This window comes from Protopterus annectens, chromosome 3.part1 (assembly GCF_019279795.1).
Source record: "Protopterus annectens isolate FY-2018-M chromosome 3.part1, PAN1.0, whole genome shotgun sequence".
Classification (NCBI taxonomy): Eukaryota; Metazoa; Chordata; order Ceratodontiformes; family Protopteridae; genus Protopterus; species Protopterus annectens.
In genome coordinates this window covers 1,838,715,448-1,838,738,579 of record NC_056732.1, presented here as the reverse complement: position 1 = coordinate 1,838,738,579, position 23,132 = coordinate 1,838,715,448, and the positions used below count along the sequence as shown (strand labels likewise).

Here is a 23,132-nt window from a genome sequence, read left to right as displayed (position 1 = left end):
TTAGTAACAAACTCCAGATCTGAAGTAGTTAACTTCATTTTATCTGCAACCTGTGGGTATTCAGATCCATATCGGATCCGAGCCGGCAACTTTTCAAGCATCTGCTCCGAGCTCCTCCCCCTTACCCATAACCCATCATCATCTCCTACCTTCCCCCAGATCTCGTTTGCCGCTTTGTGCATCAGCATTGTGGTCTCCATAGCTCTGAGCATTAGGGTTGTAGTAAGTGCTTTTTGGTCAGTTTTTTTGTTTGTAGTGAGTTTTTTCTCAGTAGTTCCCTTTCCTCCCCAATCGCTTGTTCGTCGGTAAAAAAAAAAAAAAAGTTTAGTTGAAGTAGTTTAGTGTAGGCCCTCCCTTCCCCATAGGTGTGTGTGGTTTTAGTGTGTTGGAGTTTGGTAGGTGTGGCTGTGTGTGTAAAATGGCTGATCAGCCCAAACCTACATTTAAGCAATGCAGAGTGTGGCCATAAGCTTTCACTGGCGGATGGTCACACTCTGTGTGTTGTTTGGGCGTTCCCCACTTATCTGTCCAGTGCAGTGTGTGTGCCGGTTTCAGTCCTAAGGCCTTGAAAGAGAGGAAGGCCAAACTGGTGGCTAAAGGCCTTCTCCCTGCTTCCATGCTGGATTAGTCTACCTCGGCCACTGCTTCCACAGCTACCCCCCCCTCAGGCTGGGACTCACCCTCCCACTAGACCTGTTGAAGGGGATGCCAAAAGAAAAGAAAGGATAGAGACAGAGAAAAGAAGGGGGATAGGCCCGGTAAACGGTCTCCATATCGGGAGTCCTTTCCTAGCCCGCCTTCTAAGGTGTCGAGACCTGTGTCTCTTCTGTACCACTCCCCTAGATTCTCCACAGAGCCTTCGGAACTGAGGCCTTCATCCAGATCTTCGCAGCATCCAGCCAGATCAGAGTCTGTCGCTTCCTCATGCTCAACTCGGAGTCTCTCTGAAATGGATATAGACAGGATGATGAGATTTATTCAGACCCAAATCCAGGTGGGAGTCTTGCCAGGACCCCCTCCCTCTGGAGGGGGGACCTCCATGCCCTTCTTTCACCCTATTTCTCCTTCCCTGATCCGGCCTGTGGTTTCGGGGTTTATGGATCCAAGGATCTTCAGAGCTGGCGATTCGGCACCAATGGTTCCTCCAACCTCTACTCCGGTGATTACCTTGAGTTCCTCGGATCCGACCATTTCAGATCCGAGCATCTCTTGGGGCCGAGGACGGGGAGTTGACCCGAGGGGATGGAGGTGTCTTCGGCTCTGATGTTGTCGGACCCGAGCCGTTCCTTCGGAGCTCCGGCTACCCTAGCCTTGGCCCCAATCCCCACTGAGGACATGGGGAGAGCTTCCTCCTTGGGTGCTCAGGAGGTGTGCTCCCAATCAGCGTTCAATGTGGTGGAGAGGGTTCTCTCCCAAGGATCGAGACCCCAGCTTATTTCCTTGGATTCTGCCCCGACTCCCACGGATTCGGTTATGACTCCCTTCAGCTTGTCCCAGGGACAGCCTGTGCTAGAGGAGCCCCAGGCGTTTCCCCTGGAGGAACCCCCCGTGGCTCATGAGCCCTCTTCAGTGTCCCACCGAAAAGGGTCCTCGTAAGCACACATGTAAAAGGAGGCACCTGGACTCCCCTGAGTCCTTGACAGAAGACACTGATTTAGATGGAGAAGGTTCCCCTAGGTCACCTCCTGAGGATGACTCCTTTGGAGACATCATGGAGATCCTCCGCCAGAGGGGAGGTTGGTCAGCCCCAAAACCTTTGATGGATGAATCAGTGTTCCTGGAGGCTTTTGGCACGGGCCCATCTACATCCTGGGTGTCCCCACCGGCAGATCCCTTGGTGTATCTTATCACCACGCGGGCATGGAAGGAGCCTGACACCATAGAGCCGTTACCTAAACATCTGGACAAGATCCTCTCTCCTCCCTCGGACAGACAGGCCTGGTATAAAGGATCCCCTGTGGATGCTATGGTGGTTGAAGCTGCCATCAAGAGGGAACTGGCTCAGGAAAGTTCCTCGGTCCACCCTCCAGACGAGAAGTGACTGTATTCTTTAGCGACGTTTTCCATCCGAGCTCTGAACTGTTAGGCACACGTTATATGACTGCAGTGAGACGTAGTCATGGAGTAGGCTGAGTCGCCTCCAGAGTCTTTGTCACCAGAGGACAAGCCTCTGTTCTCTGTGAAAATGTAGACTCTGAAGTCAGTATGCACCTCCTTTCCCATGCTATAGAAGGAGCAGCTAGGGTGGCTGGGACCGGCGTGGCTGTGAGGCGACACGCTTGGCTCAGACTGTGTCAATTTGTAGACCCATTCAAGGCGTCTTTCACGAATGCTCCCTTCGATGGTTCTTCTCTTTTTGGGAAGACTGTATGTGACACCCTTGTCCAGAGTGAAAAAGATGGGAAGACTTTGTCTGCCGTCGGAATCCGCTTCTCTAGTCCTCAAAGGTCCTTGTGTAGGAATCGGAGAGAGCAAAAGAAGATGTGGTTCCGGAAATCACAGTTTTCCCGGGACTCTCAGGACAACTCATCCCCTAGAGGCAGAGGGGGACATGATGGACACCATCCCAGAGGCAGGGGGTGTCCGAGGAACTTTGGGTCTAGGGAGCCCTTTTCAGACAGACCCACGCAGTAGCCCTGAGGGGTTGCCCGGCCGTCCTACTCTGGAGGCAGTCGGGAGAAGGTCATCATTGCACCCAACGGCTTGGGAGTCCATAACTGCAGATCGTTGGGTGCTTAAAATAATATCCAGAGGTTACACCATCCCGTTTGTTGCCCCTCCCATCCAGCCAAACAACTCGCAGATGTCCCACCCGCTCAAAGGGAGATGGCGGCACTAGAGATTTCCAAGATGCTTCACAAACGAGCCATTGAACCGGTCCCCCTAATCAGTCTGGATCAGGCATTTACTCCAGGTTCTTTTTAGTGCCAAAAAAGACGGGGGACCTCTGGCATTTTGGACCTGTCAACCTTAAACCTGGCGGTCGCCAAACAAATTCTGGATGGTCATCCTGTAGTCCATTCTACCTTATCTTCGAGAATGCGACTGGATGTGCTCGATAGATCTCCAGGACACTTACTTACCATATCAAGATTCGCAGAAGCTCCAGGAGATTCCTTCACTTATGGCTGGGAGCCAATCATTTCCAGTTCAGAGCCCTACCCTTCGGTCTCACCACAGCCCCCAGGGTGTTTACCAAGGTAATGGCAGTCGTAGCGGCTCACCTGAGGCTTCAGGGAATTCAGGTATTTCCTTACCTAGACAACTGGCTCCTCTACCAAGCTTCTTCTTTGCCAAGCCAGAGACTCCTTTCTTCATCTTGCAAACCGGCTATTGATCTTTGTCAATGTTCCCAAGTCTCTCTTGGACCCATTGCAGATCTTGGACTTTTATCGGGGCACGGCTGGACATCCTTCAACTGAAAGTCTTTCTAACTCCAGACAGGGTCCAGAGTCTATGGGCCCATATATCCATAGTTCTTGTCTCCAGGTTACCCAAGGCGAGCGACATTCTTAGAGCCCTGGGCTTTACGGCTGCAGCAATCTCAATCCTCCCCTGTGCCCTTCTTCACATGCGTGTCCTTCAATGGATTTTAGCCATACAGTTGTCTTGGCTAGATCTCTCCCCATAGAATATCCAATTAAAATCAGCAAAGTCTGCAGGGCATCACTCCTCTGGCGGCCCCAATCCCAGGAGATCACAGCAGGACGCCCATTTGTTTCACACACCGCCCCAGCCGCAGTGACCATGGACGCCTCCCAGCTCGGGTGGGGGGGCATTATCTGGGGAGGACGGCCAAGGCACGTGGTCCCAGATCGAGACCAGATTGCACATTAGTGTTCTGGAGATGAGAGCAGTGCTTTTAGCGTTGCAAACCTTCCACTCTGTTCTTCCTCCGGGGACTATTGCAATTCAGTCAGACAACATGTCGGTTGTCTGGTACATCAACAAACAGGGAGGAACCAGATCTTACTCTCTCTGTCGCGAGGCCATGAGAGTGTGGGAGTGGGTGGTCTCCACCAGTTGGTTTCTGATTGCAACACACATCCTGGGATGTTCCAACATCTTAGCAGACAGATTGAGTCGGGCTATTCTAATGCCATACGAGTGGTCTCTGAAACGGTCGATAGCGGAGGAGATCTCCTTTGCATGGGGTCAGCCTTGCTGCGATCTCTTCGTATCTCCTTCCAGCGTGAAGTGCAATGAGTTCTTCGCTCTGATTCCCTCACCATGCTTGGCCTCCCGGGTTACTGTATGCTTATCCCCCATTACTACTCATTCCAAAGTTTTTTCAGAAAGCTTGCCGACTGGGGTGCAAAGTGATCCTCATTGCCTCATTCTGGCCTTGTCAAGTGTGGTTCCCCTTCCTCTGGTCTCATGTTCTAACTCCCCCTTGGGTTCTGGATCCCTGCCCAGATCTCATTTCTCACCCCTCGGGCAATTGTCTGCCCAATCTGTACAGCCTCAAGCTGACAGCTTGGTTGCTCCAGTTCCCTTAATTGCCAGGACTCCCAGTCTTTCATCTTCAGTAAAAACTGTTCTGGTGGCATCTCCCAAGGCTTCCACTAGGAAGATTTACCGCAGTAAATGGAAACTGTTCTCGGTTTGGGCTTCTAAGAGAAACCTGGATCCTTTTACAGCCCCTATTCCTGCACTGTTGGATTTCTTAGCCAACATTTTTCAGCAAGGGGCTAGTTCCTCCACTGTGAAAGTGCAACTGGCAGCTATTTCGAATTTCCACGTCGGCGAGAACATAAATGCCCTGGCCTCTTCTAGACTGTGTAAGGTTTTCCTTAAAGGCACCTTTCTTTTGCGTCCTCTGTTCCTCCTTGGGACATTACCTTGGTTCTACAGGCTTAGTTCCTCACCCCTTTGAACCTGCAGCATCAGTAGATTTGGAGTTCTTATCCTGGAAAACAGCCTTCCTAGTGGCCATTACGTCGGCTAGGAGGGTTTCTGAGATTCAGGCTTTGTCTGCCATGCCCCCTTACTTGATCTTCCATAAGGACAGGGTGTCTCTCTGCACAAACCCTTCTTTCTTACCAAAAGTTGCTTCTGAATCAAACAGTCAATTAACCTGCCTGTTTTCTTTCCAAATTTTCAGAACAACGGTGAATATAAACTACATTTGCTAGATGTTCACAGACAACTTCATTTTTATTTACATAGAACTAAGCCCTTCCATAAGTCTGACCAGTTATTTGTGTCTTTTTCTAAACCCTTTCTGGGTGAAGCCATCTCCAAGGTTTCCTTAGCTAGATGGATTACACAATGTATTTTACAAATTTACAAAGACCAAAGGTCTGTCCCCGCTTGGTCTTATTAAAGCTCATTCTACCAGATGATGGAGCATTTTTCATATTATCAGACTGTACCCCACAACAGGGTTGGAATAGTGAGGAAGACGCCACTTTCAGATAGCAGTTGCAGGATGTACTAGACAAAGCAGGCAACATAAATTGGTGTTGATGGATGACCTGAATGTACATATATCGGGACAGGCAGAGCAGGATATGAACACTGTGTAGATCCACAAATGTGCAGCAACATGAATAAAGAAGGGGAAGCCATTATAGACTTCTGTTCATGGTGACCAACACGTGGTTCAACAAGACAGAGGGAGTGACAAGATCACATACAAGAGTGGCCAACATGCAACTCACACAGACTTCCTCCTAGTAAGGAAAGAGCAGTGGAGTAGTACAAGTGATTGCAGAGTGATCCCCAGTGAAACAGTCGGCCCACAGAATCAGCTGCCAACACTGGTCAGAGAAGGCTCTGAGTTCAATAGAGACCAGGCTGAAGACCTGGAAGTTGACTGAAGTGAAAGCACATGCGTTCAAGAAGTTACTCAGGGCTCTTCCACAGAAAGAAGTGAAAACAGGTGGCGTGGAAAAGGAATGGCACTGCCTCAAAACAGAATATCCAGGTAGTCCTCAAAAGAAAGGAGTGCAAGAAAAAGTGGGAGATAATACAGGTTGGGTAACGAAGAGGCTAAGAAGAGTTGTAGTAGCAAAGAACAATGCATCAGAGGCACTCTACCAGCTTCTGGGAAGTGACTCTGTAGATGGCACAAAGATACTATATTGGTTTGCAAGTTATAGACATCATAAGGGATGTCAGCAACATTTTCTCACCTGTCCACATGACATCAAAGGCAGATGGACAGTGTACTTCCAACAACGTCTAAATGAAGATAACCTCACATAAGCTGTACTGCCCCAGATACATCATACAATGAAAGAAAAGGAGGAGCCCACCATAGAAGACGCAAGATCAGCACTAGGGAAAAGGAAGCCAGTGAAAGCAGCAGGCTCAGATGAGGTCAGAGCGCTTCTAAAGATGTCGAGTGAAAGAGGGGAGGCATGGCTCAAGAGGGCACTCAGAGCAGTGTGGAGAGAGGTTTATCCCAGATGACTGGAGTACAAGTATACTTGTGCCAGTGTACAAGAACAGAGTGGACGCTAACAACTATGGACCATATAGAGGTATCAAACTCCTATCATACCCCAAGAAAGCTCTTGGGAGGGTGATTTGATAATAGGAGGTGGGCAATTTGGTTTCGGATCAGGATGCAGCACAACAGATGTGATATTTGCAGTGATACAGATAGTTGAGAAAAAGCTAGAGATGAGGAAAGAGTCTATTTGAACATTCCTAAACATGAAAATAGGTTGGCAAGGTCCCAAGAAAGCTGATTTGGGAAGTCCTGTTTGTGGTTCAAAGTCCCAGAAACATTGGCAGAATTAATGCAGGCTATGTACAAAGACCCAATGACTCAAATATGAAAAGACTTCAGTCTCACACAAGGGTCCCAGTGGGAGTAGGTGTGCATCAAGGATCAGATCTGAATCCATTAGTTTTCATACTAGTGATGGACTACTTTAGCACACAGGTCAGAGGGGACAGATCAGCAAAATTGCTGTATGCATATGTTGTGACATTACAGACAGACTCTGAACAAGAACTTCAGCTAAGGGCAGGGAAATGGAATGCAAATTCGAAGGCACGTCACCACAGTTAGTAACAAACTCCAGTTTAATGATGGAGCATTTTTCAACAAAACAGCTGTAATACTAGCAAATGGGGGAAATTAGATGAGAATTGAAACAGAAGGGGAAATAGAGGAAGAGGTTAACAGTTTCAAATATCTAGGAGGGATTTTTGAGGAGAAGTGAAGTCTGAATGAGGAGGTCAGGCCTAGAATCAGAGGGGATGCAGCCAAGTGGTGCAGTGTGTCAGGGTTACTGTATGACCAGAAGAATGTCAAAGAAGCTGAAAAGTTAATAGTACAAAACTGTGGTGAAGTCAATATTTCTGTATGGTACAAGAACCAGGGCAGAAAAGGCAGAGAAATTGAGGAAGCTAGCAGTGATGGTGATGGTGATGGAAGTGCCCAGCATGGGTGTTAGGATGCACACTGTGCAAGAGATGAAAAATTAAGGACATCAGAGTAGAAGCCAAAGTAGCTCTAGATGCAGAGAAGGTCAAAGAGAACAGATTATGGTTCGGGCACGTGCAGAAAAGCAAAAATTCTGATGAAGATGATTTGGGTGAGGTGGGAAGAAGGCAAGAGGAAACGAGGGCATCCAAAAAAAAGCTGGATTATGAGAGAGATGCGCTGTGACAGAAAGGCATGGTGGTCGAAGAAGGTTGGAGAGTGGCATTGAATCAAGAGGGTGGCGACAGTGACATGACATCCTGACCCCATGTAGAAAAAAATGGAAAAAAGTGGGTTGATGATGATGAAACCAGCATGAAAAACAGCTAAATAGAATACGTAGAAACTGCGAATATGTGAAAAAGCAGGAGGAGGAAGTGACAGAATAAGCAAAAGAGAAAGTGAATTGTATGATAGAAACAGAGAGTAAAGACAACGATGTCTAGACACTTTTTTAGAGAAGGAACTTACCCCAAAAGAAGAGGACAGACGCAAATTTGAATGAGAAAAGTAATATAAACTGGAAGAAATTCTGGAGATAATTGAAAACATTGTGAGGAGACTTTATGAAAAATAAGAGGCAGAAGGGGAAATGGAACACGAAAGGAATATCTAAAAAGTTAAAAAGACAGAACAGAAAATTAAAATGTACGAAGAGTAAGAAAATGTAAAGGAAGGAAATAATCAGTACCACGTTTGAATGGGCCACGTTATCGATGTAATGAAAGGAGGAGAATAGGAAGGGGAACAAATCTGAAAATAAGAGTTAAAGGTGAATGAGATGAATGGAAATGGAATGGTATAATATGGTCATTGTTTGATAAGTCACAAAGAATGCTGTGGAAATTGGAAGAAAAGAGTCTGATATTTTCTGAGGAGAATTTTGTTGGATAGATTATGAGTAAAGGGTAATATGAAATATATAAAGTAGCAGAAAGGGAGTATAATTTTTCTGGAATGAAAAAAGAATGAAATGTTTTTGGAAACGTTACAAAATGAATATAAATGGGACTGATTCAGAAATGTAAACCTGGATATGATATTAGTAAAGTACGAGAAAAGAAGGAAACGTGAAATTGATAACATGGGAGCAGTATTATTTGTAGCAATGTGGATATTGTGGAAATGACAATGTGATGGGTTGCTATATGGTAATAGAAACCGTGAGGATGATGTATTAACATAAATAAAAAAAGGTGGTCATGGAAGAAAAGAGGAGGGGGAGAGAAGGAGGGGAGGGATTGAAAGGCAATTAAGTTCAAGAAACAAGATAGTTCTCTTGTCATAAATAATTGATTCTGAACATGAGAAGTGTAAATATTGTTAATTTGAAGAAGTGTACATATTGTAAAAATGTATATAAAATTAAGATGTATAAGTAAAGCAACCTGCTACTGTTTTTCAATGTGCCAATGATATCTTTTGTGTGTACCTGAGCTACCACCAACTCAAGCAGATTTTGTATACATATATATATATATATATATATATATATATATATATATAAAATGTGTGTAGACATACACACACACGCACACACATATGGATAAATAAATGTATGTGTGTGTGTGTGTGTGTGTGTGTGTGTGTGTGTGTGTGTGTGTGTGTGTGTGTGTGTATGTATATCTATATCTACACACACACACGTGTTCACCTCACAGTAAGACGTTGTCCTGTTCGATTATCAGCTAGAGCATCTTTTGTGTGGAGACGTGTGAATGGGCGTACCTTCGTTGAAGGTTGTGCATCAGGGCCGCCAACTCGGCACGTAAAAATATACTGCCAATCATTAGCGGACTGGAGTTCCACTGTGGCGACCCCTAACCGGGAAAAGCCGAAAGACTCAACAACATGTAGTGAGGTACAGTAATTTTCATTGGACTTAAATTGATTGGCCCCAAATAGCGTTGGGTCATTTAAACAAGAAAAATGTCTAATGCTTATCAAATGATTTTTATATACATATATATATATATATATATATATATATATATATATATATAGATAGATATAATAATAATAAAAAACAGCCGTAAACAGGCTAAAAAAACTTGTCAAAAGCTGACTACAACCATCTAAGGGAGGGTATCAGTAACTTCACACTGCCGTCCCTCTCAGAGGATGCAGGCAACTATGCTGAACAGTACACCAATGCAGTATACAAGCACCTGTACATCTGCATAGACTCAGCCATACCCAGCAAAATGGGAAGAAACACAAACCTTTCTGGTGGGCATGCTGTATCAACAGGCTTTACAACAAAAGGAAGAAACTGTTAACTGTTGTCCAGGGGTAAAAAGGCACAAATTCCCAATTGGAAAAACTCCCTCAGGAGCCTCAACAAGCAAATTAGATCACAAGTGAAATCCTCCAAAGCCAATTATGAATCAAAACTATCCCCTGAAACAAAGGGTAACCACAAAGCCTTCTTCAGTTACATCAGGAACCTCCATGGCAAAGCCCAGGTTTGTTCCAAATTTGTTTTTAACAGTACCACTAACACTGATCCTGTTGACTTGGCCAGCCTGCTAGCAGATAGGTTCCATGCAAACTTCATGCCCCCACCCCCCCAAAGGCACATTCGACTTCTCTGACACTTGTCGCACATCTCACAACTCCATAGATCAAGTGATAAAGGCCCTATCCAGGGGAAAGAACACAACTTCCATGGGACCCGATAGTATCACAGGCTGTATTCTGTACCATCTCCAGCAAGAACAAGCCTCGCCATTGAGCACCCTATTCAACAATAGACTAAGTATAGGCTTCAATACAGCAGAGTGGAGAGCTACCATTGTCATCCTCTTCCACAAAGGTGGTGCCACTACAGACCCTAGAAACTATTGCCCCATTACCTTGATAAGTCTGATCTGTAAGGCTATGGAGCGTATTATTATGGACCTCCTAAACAAGGACACCAGCAATCTCCAAGCAGTTGACACCACCCAGTTCGGATTCATGAAGGGCAGATCTTGCCTGTTGAACCTGGTTAACTTCTCTGAGACTGTGTCCAAGGCCCTGGATGAAGGAAAGTCTTTACATACAGCTTATCTTGACTTGGCCAAAGCCTTTAACACAATACCCACTCTGGCATAATCGAAAATCTAACACAACTTGGCGTAAATCCCTATCTCATCAGGTGGGCAACAGCAGATCTGTCATTAGTGGAGTTCCCCAGGGATCTGTCCTGGGACCCCTACTTTTTGGCATCTACTTCAGAGGTCCAGGCAAAAACAAAAGGCTTGTGAGTGACCAAGTTTCCGGACGACTTTAATCATGGACTCCCTAGATGATAACATACTACAAGAGTGTCTCGCAACAAATGACTGGTGCCAAAGCCATGGCCTTAAAGTTAAACGCAAAACAATGTATTATCATACCATTCGGCAAAAACATGGTCCCTACCAATTACCACGTCATAGGCAACCCCCTAAACACACAACCTGTGGTGAGAGACCTGGGTATACAGGTTGACAACAATCTCACATTCAACCATCATGTAGCAGCAGTGGTCAAAAATGCCTTTTACTTGGTTCATCTTGTAAGTAAAGGATTGCATTCAGAAAAAAAAGGAGGTTATTACCTCTCTGTACTCCTTTCTCATTAAGCCAGTAGTTAAGTACAACCCCCAGTTTAGTATGTACCACTCCAAACACCTGCACCAACTGGAAAGGCCATGCAAGTACCTCACAAAGAGAATCCATGGCCTCTAACACCTGTCCTATGTGGACAGGCTGAAATCACTATCACTCTACTCAGTATTGTATAGATTGCTCAGAGGTGATCTGTGTCTCGCATACAAGGCAATCTTGATCCCTACCCTACTACAAATGCTCCGCATCCGTAAGTCTAACTCCTCGCACATTACCCAATCAAAAGGCCTAAATCTAATATGCGACATTAACTAAACCTGCTGGAGAGACAGGTTTGTCTACCAGAGGCTACCCAGTCTATGGAATAGACTCCCCATACATGCCAAAGTACACTGCTGACCCTCTTCAAGTGCAGCCTTGATGAGTGGATGGGAAAGCACAAATTTGTCCCAGGGGTTCCACCTGTGTCCCTCATTGACAGGGGCGACAGGTGCTGATTGAGGTTTCTTTTTTGGGGATAAACTCTTTGCTAGGCTTGTAAGGGCCCCAGGGCTATTAGAGTAGTAGCCTGCTATGATCCTATGAACCGTGCATACCAAGATTATATATCCCTTGATAGAAAGGAGGTATGGGCTTCCTCAAAACTGACTACATGTATAGGTCTGCAGTCATAGCACTGTATACATATTTGCTGACCTCATCATATTCCAACATATTGAAAGTTCTAAAACATAAAGGGAGAAGTCCAAGATGCCATCTTTGCTTAGATGTTCATCGTGTTACACTGCTGCAGTCATTACACTTGGGTTATCCTGCCGTCAGGCAGTCCCGCAGTCGACCAGAGTTCCAAAGTCTTGGTCCGGCGTCGGTTGCTGTCGCCTCCTCCCTGACGTCAGTGCGCCAGGGGTATATAAGATGCAGCCGATGCCATTTTCTTCAGTCTTTCTTGCCGCGCTGTGCCCGAAGCAGAAGCAGTTCGCAAGTACCGGTCGGCCGACTCCTGAGATTTTCATTCCGAATCCAGAACCGAAGTCTTCTAAAAAAGCTAAGTACCCCATTGGGGAAACTTTTTCTTGCCTCAGACCGATGTCAGTAAAAGTTAATAACTGTATTTCTTGTGGGAAGCAAATACCTCATAAGGATTTCCACTCCTATTGTATTCCATGCCTAGGCCCTGACCACAACGTCACTGGTTGTCAGTTTTGTGCTAGGTTTAACAAGCGCACTATTAAACGTCGGTTTGAGTTTTGCCCGACATTATTTTGGCAGAAAATTCAATTACACCATGCCGTCGGAAATTCCGACCATCGCAATGCATAAAAAGGACAAGGACAGGCATCCGAGGTCCAAAACTGACGACGAGGCCTCTTCTAGGCCGGTCGCCGGTTCCCCGGTTTTCAGCGAGGTGCCTATGCAGCCCCTGACTGCTTCCACAGAACCACAGACCACCGCTGACTCCCACATGGAGTTGGCTGGGCCTTCGGACGCACTAGGTCTTCAGCTTTCCGATCCTAACCCTACAGTGGGAACTGAAGTAGCTTAGCAATCCACAGCTACAGAGGGTGTTTTCAGACCTACCCAGTTAACCATTAAACCCTCTGCTAAGTCTAAGCCCCTCTTCAAAGGAAATAAACAGACACAACTCTCTCCAGGTCAGGCTTCCATGCCTAAGAAACAAATTCTAAAAATGGCCGAGGACATGATCACCCTGATCAGGGGTCCCATTCCCCTCCTGACAAAAGGCCCAGACAGGATGCAGACTATGAATTTTCTGACCAGGTGTCCATTTCCTCAGACTCTTCCTCAGACCTAGGATAATCTTTACCCCCTTAAGAGGATTCTGATGCTGAGGAATCAATTCCATCAGCCTCTCCGCCTGAGGATTACTCCTTTGGGGAGACCTTACATACCATGAGGGAACATTTCCATTGGGAAGGCCAGGATTACTCAGAATCCAAGAAAAGGCTCAGAGACTTCCTTTTATTGCTGCAACACAGACCCCTTGCTATCCCACCAGTTTTAGATATTGTGGATGATGTGTACACTGAATCCAGTTTAAACCCTGACTCCTTACCCCCAGCCCCAGTTAAACCTGATAGATATTACAGAGTCCCTGACTCTCACAAATTTCTGTACAAAAGCCCTGTTGCTGACCCTGAAACTATTTCTCAGGGACCCAAAGGGATTAAGGCCTCATCAGCAAAAAAATCCAGTCCCCTCTGACAGAGACTCCAGAGCATTAGACAGATGGGGAAAGAAGGTATATACGTCTGCAACTTTAGCAATGAGAGCCTTGAATTGCCAGTTTCTCATGCTAAAATATCATCAATTTTTGATGTCTCAGTTGAAACAAAAGATGCTTCCAGATACAGATCCTCCTAACCTAAAAGAAATGCAGGATTTATTGCATGCAGCTGAACAAGTGGGAAAACATACTTTGCAATGTGGGTTTGATTCCTTAGAGGCCTCCTATAGAGCAGCAGTTACAGACTCTGTCATTAGACGGCATGCTTGGTTAAAAGAACATACGTTACCAGATCATGTTAAGGTCAAATTACTGGATGCACCTTTGCAGCGGGATGTGCTGTTTGGAGTTAAGGCAGAGGAGGTATTAAAGTAGATGGAGGATAAGGCAAAATCTATGCAAATGGTGAAAGATTTCTTACAGGTTCAGCCTCCTCGTTTTAGCAGAAATTGGCCAACAAAGAATTGGTCCTTTTCAGTCACAGATAGACTTCAAAGGGGCAGATACAGACGTCCAAGAGGTAGAGGTCAGACACAAGCCCCTTACAGGCCTTGACAATGGGGTACACCAGGCCAGAAAGAAGGAGAAGACAGGCCTCAACCTTATAAAAAACAGCCTCAATGACTTTTCACTGCAGCTGCCAAACAGCTCTCTCTTGACAGCCCCCTTAGGAGGAAAACTGGCGCTTGTCTATCCCAACTGGCATTGCATCAGCAAAGACAAATGTTCTCAACATTGTATCTCAAGGTTACAGGTTCCATTTTCACACCCTGCTAAGGCTAAAAGGAATGCCAAATCTGCCACCAAATCAATGGGCAGAGGCTCAAAATCAAATTATAGCACTCCTGGACATGAGAGCTATTCAAAAGGTACCACCACAGGAACAAGGACAAGGATTTTACTCGAGACTCTTTTTGGTTCGCAGAAAGGACAAAGCCTGGAGATCCATTCTGGACCTTTCTTCACTAAACACTTACCTGGATGTTCCGAAATTCAAAATGTTGACACTACAGCAGCTTCTTCCCATGCTGGGCAAGAAAGCTGGGCTTGTGTCTTTGGACCTCAGAGGCATACCTGCATGTCCCTATCAGACAAAACTGCAGAAGATACCTCAGATTTCTAGCTGGTTCAATGCACTATCAATTCTCTGCACTGCCCTTTGGCTTATCTACTGCGCCCAGGGTCTTCACAAAGTGCCTGGCACCAGTAATTGCATTTTGCAGGCAAAAAGGAATTCAAATTTATCCGTACCTGGACGACTGCCTGATTCAAGCAGAGAGCAAGGACATTCTACTAAAGCATCTGGCGTACGTAAAAAAGTTAAGTTGCCTGGGGTACACAGTAAACGAAAAGAAATCAAAACTAGTGCCCTCACAACAGGTATTATTCCTGGGTGCCAGCTTGAACACAACGGCCCAGATGGCTTATCTCACACCAGACAAGCAAGGACAACTGACTCAACATTTTCAATTAATGGCAACAAAGACCCAACTCCCTGCAAGAAAAATTCTGCAGGCCTTGGGCTACATGGCATCTTGCATACTACTAATGCTGCCTGTGTAATCCACCCAGGTGTATCATTATAGCATACCATGTTTGTACATGTCAGGCAGTGTCCTGTTGTGGTACATCACTTCTACTGCATGGACCTGTTGCTCAGTTTATAGCCCAGTCTGTATATGGTGTGACTAGTCTCAGTTTACAAGCTGCATACATTGTAGTCTCTGAATATTACTTTTTGTAGCATTTCATTTTACTCAGCACTGATTATATTGAGCACTGATTATATTGATGAGTAATCTCATATTTTTATTTGTTGATCTGATGCTATCCATTTCATTATTGATCACAGATGGGTCTTGCACGTGCTCACACTCACTCACTCGCTCACTCACTCACGCACTCATTCACTAGCCCAAAGAAGGGAGAAAGGAGAGCAAGGAAAAAACTACCAAGTAAGGGATAAAGTTGGAAAAATACGGTGGAATGGATGTCCAAAAAGTATTTAATAGCAGCAAAGCAGGTAAAACTGATTACAAATAACTCTGTTAACCTTTAGGGGTGTATATATAAATGAATAAGTTGGTTTTGTTCATTGTTCTGAAGAAGTCTGTAACGTTAGGACGAAACCTGGGTTAACAGAGTTATTTGTAATCAGTTTTACCTGCTTTGCTGCTATTAAATACTTTTTGGACATCCAATCCACCATATTTTTACCTGGTTTGTAGAAAAAGTTTATAGTTGGTTCATAAAGTGGGAAAACCCTAAGGGACAACCAACAGCTAATGGAGGTGATTGAACCTACTACTAGACTAAACGAGGCTACTAAAAGAGAAAGAAAAAAAGGGAAGTGAAATATCCCAAAAAATAATCTACTTATCATAAAGTAGAGCTTGAGCTGCAGAAGGCATGTCCTCTCACGATTCACTGCAAACGAGATTAGAGGATTATGGGTCGCAGGGGTTCCTGGGAGGGGAGGAGCTCGAGCTCAGGTGCTATCACTTACTCTGCCGGCTCTGATCAGAGGTCGAATGCAAAACCCATCCGTGATGGCTAATGACACTGGATAGCACAGATTCCAAGTTATGGTTAAGTACATAACTGTTTTTAGGCATATGTTGTAAACCATGTGCTCTCATCCTAGGTTGTTGGAAACTTTTTCATATAAAGTTAATTTTAGAAACCGCAACGTGGAGTTAAGCATGATTGCATTTTAAATTTGGTCAAAGTACATTTTTATTCATGTATCCATTCATTCACTATTCAATTGCCCTTTTAATCCAGATCAGGGTCACTGTGAAATGGTCAGTGAGTGAAAGGCAGAGGAACTAATCCTGACCAGAGTGCCAGGATGAAACATCTAACAAAAAAACATGTACACAGGGAAGACATTCAGACCCCCACTGAGAAGACACCACAGCCAACAACAGGACTGGAGAAGCTGTGAGATAACCGCACCAACTGCTGCCCCTTTATTTTTTTCTTATTTAGTTATAATGAATTTTGTCGGCTGCAGGTGATTTGGTCACTGACTATGCTGATGTGATACCCCAACCTCATTTAAACTGGGAAGGGGGGGGTGTTGATGATGATCATGGCGTGTATGTGAAACATGGAGAGCTAATGTTAAATGCCTAAAAGCTGTAGCGGTCATATTACATGAAGTGTTGGGGGCGGGGGGTAGGTAATGAAGTATTGTTTTACAAGCAGCGAAGTACCTTGTTGGTATGAAGCTTATACTATGAAAGCATGCAAACTTACATGAATGTAAACAATAAACAAACAAGCATTAAAGGCAGTTACCAAAGCCATATTAACAGGCCATGACAATTTTTTGCTGGCAGTGCATTCTTTAGTCACATTTTTAGGCTTTAACACTCCATAGTTAATTAATCATACATTTTATGTTGTAATATTTTTGTTTAAAAAAAAAATAAAGCTTCGGGTTTAATTGTTACATTCTGATGAATTAATTTTTTTTTCTTTTAAGTTAACAGGTATGCAGATTGTAGTAAAAATCTGAGTCTGCAATTAATACACGGAAAAAATCTTCATTCAGAAAGTGACAAGGCTTTGGAAAATGATGCGTTGCTCTTAAGATATGATGGTGTGCAGAATGACAGCAGGCGCCATAATCCTGTGGAATGTAACAAGAAGCTCAATGTGAAAACTGAAATAGAAAAGCATCTGGAAAGTCAAGGAGGGGAAAGGTCATGTAAAAATGTTCACTGCAGTGAAAAATTCATAGTTCTTAGAAACAATTTAAATGATCGACTAAATCACAGAGTGAAAAGACAAAATAATACAATGGTGAAACATACAGAACCATTGATCAAAGAGGGTACCATGTGTGACAAGGGATCTATAAACAAAATCGGCTCATACCATATTCTTACTAGACAAAAATCTGGTAAGTGTTCCACGTGCGACAAGGGAGTTGTGGATGAAAGAAGTGTGGCATTGCATCATCATGACCCTAGTGAGCAGATGCCCTATAAATGTACCACACGTGGCAAAAATTTTAAACAGAAGTACAGCTTGCAAAACCATGATCCAATTCAAAGTGGACAGAATACGTATAAATGTGCACTACGTAATAAGGGTTTCACCTATAAAACAAGTTTACTAATGCACCAGAATAAACTCTCAGTTCAGAGACCCTTTAAATGTACTAGATGTCGTAAGAGATTTGCACAGAAGATTAGCTTAAAGCGACATCACTGTGCCCATTCAAGTCAGAAAACCTACAAATGCAGGGTTTTGGTAGGTCATCAGTTAATCCAAACCAGGCAAGGCTCATATAAATGTACTGCATGTGACAAGAGTTTTAGATATAAGAGCCGACTGGTCATTCATCAAAATGTCCACACCAATCTGAAGCCATATAAATGTATTACATGTGATGAGGTTTTTAACAGGAAAAGTAGTTTGATACGTCATCAGAGTATTCACAGCGATCAGCACCCTTATAAATGTACCTTGTGTGACAAGAGTTTTAAATATAAGTATGTCCTGGTAGTACATCAGAGTGTCCACACCAGTAAGAAGCTCTACAAATGTATTACTTGTGGTGAACGTTTTAAGCATAAAAGTACTTTGGCACGTCATCAGCATGTTCACAGCAATGAGCAACCATATAAATGTACCCTGTGTGGCAAAAGTTTTAAATATAAGTGTGTTCTGGTAGTACATCAGAGTGTCCACACCAGTCTGAAGCCCTACAAATGTATTACTTGTGATAAGGGTTTTAAGCATAAAAGTAGTTTGGTACGTCATGAGCGTATTCACAGCGATAAGCAGCCATATAAATCTACCATACGTGACAAGGGTTTTAGAGATAAGAGCCATTTAGCACTGCATCAGACAGGACAGAATCTTTACAAGTGTAGTGTGTGTGGCAAGGGTTTTATACGCAAAAGTTCTTTGCTAAGTCATCAAAGGAGCCATGGTAATTAGCAACCGTAGAAGTGTACGATCTGTGATGGGTGTTATAAGAGTAAATTGGCATTACATGAGCTTTTCCACAATAGACAGAAACCCTACAGATGTCCTACATGTAACAAGGGTTTTATAAATGAGAGCAGATTGGCAGTTCATGTAAGTATCCACACAGGACCTACTACTCAATAAAACTCAAACCGTAAGAAACCTGATAGAACACATGAATGCAGTAATTAGGACTGTCCATAGAGATCCATGTGATATAACTAAAGTAAACAGGATATATTACTGTGCAGCTAAACTAATAACTGATAAATTACTACCACAAGATCACAGGGTACTGAGGGAAAGGAAGGGTAGAAATTGAATATCATCATGGAGGTATCGAATAGAGAAAACTAGTACGCAATTAAGACAAGAAGTGTCACTGTTAGAAAATTATAGAAGAGGGAATAGATCAACAAAAATACTAAGAAAAATAGATGTGATTAAAGCAATGCACAGTATTAGAACAGACAAGGATTGATCATGCACTATTGCAAATAAACTAAAAATTTCAGCACAGTCGTAAAAACTTAGAAGATACACAGATAAATATAAGGGAAAAATGCAAAATAAGCAATTTATTGATGACCCAAAAAAGTTTTATAGATAATTGGGAAATAAGTTAAAAGGAATTGAAAGACTGCCAAAAAAAGAGAAAGTAGATACATTTTGGAGAAGTATCTATGAAGATCCTGTGAAACATAACAAAGATGCCAAATGGATAGAAGTAGTAAAAGAAAGAATAAGTTTAAAGGTACAGGATATGAAATGGGATGAAGTAACAGAGAGATTGAAACAAAGTTGAGAAAAGCCTCTAAGTAGAAAACCCTAAGTTCAGATGCAGTATCTAACTTTTGGTTAAAAGTATTAACATCTTTGCTCGAGAATTTAGCCATAAGAACCATTTATTTGTGGACCCAGAACAGACCACACTGATTAACAACAGGAAAAACAATGCTCTTACTTAAGAGTGAACCTGCAAGCTACCATAAAAATGATAGACCAATAACTTGGCTTCTGACGACATATAAAAAAACTATACAAGGGAATTGACACTGACAGAGTTTATTGTCATTTAGACAAAAACTCAATTATGGCAGTAGAACAAAAGGGCAATAAAAGAAAGTCGTATGGAACAAAAGATCATTATTTGTTAAATAAAGTTATAGTGGAGAACTGTAAGAAAGGGAAAAATGTAAGTATGGCATGGATTGACTACAAAAAAAGCATTTGATAGTATCCCACATTCATGGATAAAAGAGTGCTTAATAATGTATAAGATGCACCCTACACTGATTGACTACATTACAGTAACCATGAAACAATGGCAGACCACTTTGCAATTAAGCCATGATAAAGGACGGATTATTATCCCAGAGATAAAAATTCAAAGGGGAATATTTCAGAGCGAGACTCTGTCACCATTGTTGTTCTGCCTTGCCATTAATCCATTAAGCTGTTTACTTAGCTTAGGTCATGGCTCCAATTTGGCTCCTAGAAAACAACAGTCTAATAACGTCTCATCTTCTCTTTGTCGATTTAAAACTGTATAGCTCATCAGATGAGGAACTGAAAGCACAGCTGCAGGTTGTCAAAAACATTTCAGATGATATTAGAATGTAATTTGGTCTTGATAAATGTGCAAATGCAACCTTTAAAAAGAAACCTTGCAGCACCAGGAAAACATCAGTTTGGGATAAGGATGTGGTATAAAAGAACTTGAGCAAGAGGGAGTATATAAATACTTGGGAATTGATGAAGGATCAGCAATAAAACATGAACAAATGTGAATAAAACTCAGTAAGGAATACCTTAGAAGACTTAAATTAATCCCGAGAACAGTATTGATATCTAGGAACAAGATCCAAGCTATAAATCAATTTGCTCTTCCTGTCCTAACTTACAGTTTTGGAGTGATTGACTGGCCCCAAAAAGTGTTGGATAGATTATATATTAAAACAAGAAGGATGCTTCATGCTCACCAAATGATTTATAAAAATCAGTGTATATCAAAATTATATATTCCCTGTTCCAAAGAAGGGATGGGCCGCCTTGAAATTGATTATATGTATAGATCTGTAATCATGGGACTCCATACATCTACTGACCTCACAAGATCCAAATGTAGTGAAAGTTTTGAAACATAAGGAGAATAAATCTAAGATGACTTCTCTGCTTAATTTAGCAGAAGCATATTGGCGTGAAGCAGGAATGGAAATCAAACCAGAAGTAGATCAAAAACAGGCAGCAACTGAATGTGCCAAAAAACAAAAGAAAGAATATAAGGTGAAGGACCAGATGAGAATGCAAAAAAATCTGGAAAAAACATAAATATAGCTCCAAGTATAGAAAACTTCTGGAAGAGCCCCATGTTGATCAAGAAAGAAATTTATAAGGAGAGGTGAATTCAAACCAGGAAATGAAAGGTTAATATTGGCAGCCCAAGATAATGGGCTACGTACAAACTAGTTTACAAAGTCCATTGAACATGTGAGAGAAACAGATAAATGTAGGTTTTGTAAAACGGAATTGGAAACCGTCACACACCTTGTTGCTGGTTGCGACACACTAATGGCAGAAGGACTGTATACTGAAAGGCATGATAATGTGGCGAGACTGTTGCACTGAGGATTGTGCAAACATTATGGTGCCGAAGTGGCTGAAAAGCACTGGAAACATGAGCCACAAAGCATCATAGATAATGATGAAGTTTATATCATGTGGAATCACCCATTACCGAGAGTTCAAAAGATAAATGCTAGAAAACCGGATATAGTGGTCCAAGAAAAGACAAAAGTAGCATTGATCATTGAAATCACCACACCCAGTGACTATAGGGTCTTGCGTAAAGAGAGAGACGGTCATAAAATACCAGGATCTGCAGGCAGAAATGAGAGCAATGTGGAAGAAAGATACCCAGATTGTTCCAATAGTAGTAGGAGCAACGGGTCTTATAAAAAAGAATTTTCATTCATATTTAGGTATGTTACTAATCCATGTAACCCCATACGAATTTCAGGAGGAGTCATTACTGGGCACATTGTGGGTGCTGCGAAGAGCACTTTTGGCTGACATCAAAGATTGAAACAATACTAATTTAATGAACTGTAGTCGTACTTTGACGTAGGAATGGGGTCCATTCCCTTCATGGTATTAGAAACCCAAATGACTTGAAGAAATTAAAAAGAAAGAAGACCTAATGGAGAGATGAAAAGTCAGCAAGCAAAGGCAAGTAATAGTACTGAAATTGAATTCATCCTCAAGTCTTGGTGAGTACCTTCGTGAGGTGGACCCTGTTTTTCACAAAATCTCACCAAGGTGACACTGATACATAGACTGTATTTACATAGCATATGTCTTGGACATAGCATATGTTATGGGCAGAAGCCAAGTCAAAAACAAAAAATGATAGCTGGGTGCACAAGACCCACAAGTGCCCAATCCTGGTAGGCACACTGGTGCCAGGACTGGGAAAAATGACCGTGTAGAATCCTCAAAATACGTAAACATTCCTGCGATGGGGCCAGGCCAGGCCTGGGAGACGATGGCCCCTTGTTGTAGAAGGAAGTAGCAGTCCACAAAAATTGACTGGCCAAAGAAAAGCCATAAAGACGATAGTGTGGACTATTAAGGATAAGTAAAAAAATATGTATTGTTACTATTATGTAAAAAGCCCAGAATTTCCAGACACAAGATATACAAAATGATTAAGAGAGAGATTAGAGGAATGAAAAATACTTCTGTCAGAAGCTTCAAATAAAAAATTGCGTTTATTAATGCAACAGATTTTTGAAAAACAGTATATAGATCAAGAGATGATCTGTTTGGAAAAAGAAGCATCTGAGGAAATGTGAAAATATAAACCACAAAACCTAGAGATATTTGAAAAATATAAAAAAAAACTGTGGACATGGGAAAGCAAGAGAGATTTGATATGGTGCAATATTTATGCACAGGAGAAAGCCAAGTTAACTAATATAGAAAAGGCAGTCTCAAAGATATTCAAAGAGAAATACAGGCAAAGGCATCCAGATATGGAAAATTTCAGAATAAAAAATTAATGTCACAAAGATGTAATGTGGAAAAGAAGATTAGTAAAACATAAGTTAAAGAAATAGAACTTTAAGTTATGGAGTGCCTGGGAAGTGAAGGATTTCATGTAGAAGGTCTGACGCAGACTAAATCACAGCATGATGGAGTGAGTCCCCAGAATAAGGAAAAGCAAAGAAGATCAGGAGACATGAAGAAGAAATATGGACAGGAGAAAGGAAAACAGATTTAATATGGTTTAATATTTATGCAAAGGAGAAAGCAAAACTAACCAGTACAAAAGAGCAGCACCAAAGATATTTGAAAAGAAATACAGGCAAAGGAATTCGGATATGGAAAACTTTACAATACAAAAAATAAGACTAAGAAGAAAAGTAGAAAAAGAGATTAGTAATGGAGAAAGTCAAAGAAATAGAAATTGAGGTTATGGAGCAGCTGCAAAGAGAAGGATTCAGTGTAGAAAATTGAATGCAGAAACACCACAACAGGATAGAGCAATGGATATCCAAATTAAGGTGAAACCAGTGAAACAGGAAGCAACTGGTCAGGTGCTATATCAAGATATTTTGGAGCCTTCCACAGGAAACCATTATAAAAGTTCACTTGAAGCTAGACAACCAGGAAAGGAACGGGAAACTGTGGAAACTGAAGCAGTCAATGTTTAGGAGTGATAGGACAGTGAGTTTCCATACGACAGAGCAACAGCTGACACTGGATGAAATTGAAGAGAATGTGCTATAGAACTTTCTATATAATGCTCGCAGGAAACTGAAAACAATGGATGTGCCCTCAGTTTGGAAGAAAATGAGCTAAGAGA

General features: G+C 42.7%; 1 protein-coding gene across 1 annotated transcript in view; it reads left to right on the top strand.

The window, feature by feature from the left end:
- Positions 1-18,501, top strand: part of LOC122797903 (zinc finger protein 28-like) — a 271,838-nt gene extending 253,337 nt beyond the window's left edge. Inside the window, exon 5 of the mRNA XM_044066422.1 lies at positions 16,770-18,501. Coding sequence (XP_043922357.1) covers positions 16,770-18,235 — 1,466 coding nt within the window. The 3' untranslated portion in view covers positions 18,236-18,501. The remainder of the gene's footprint in view (positions 1-16,769) is intronic.
- The last annotated feature ends 4,631 nt before the right edge of the window (positions 18,502-23,132 follow it).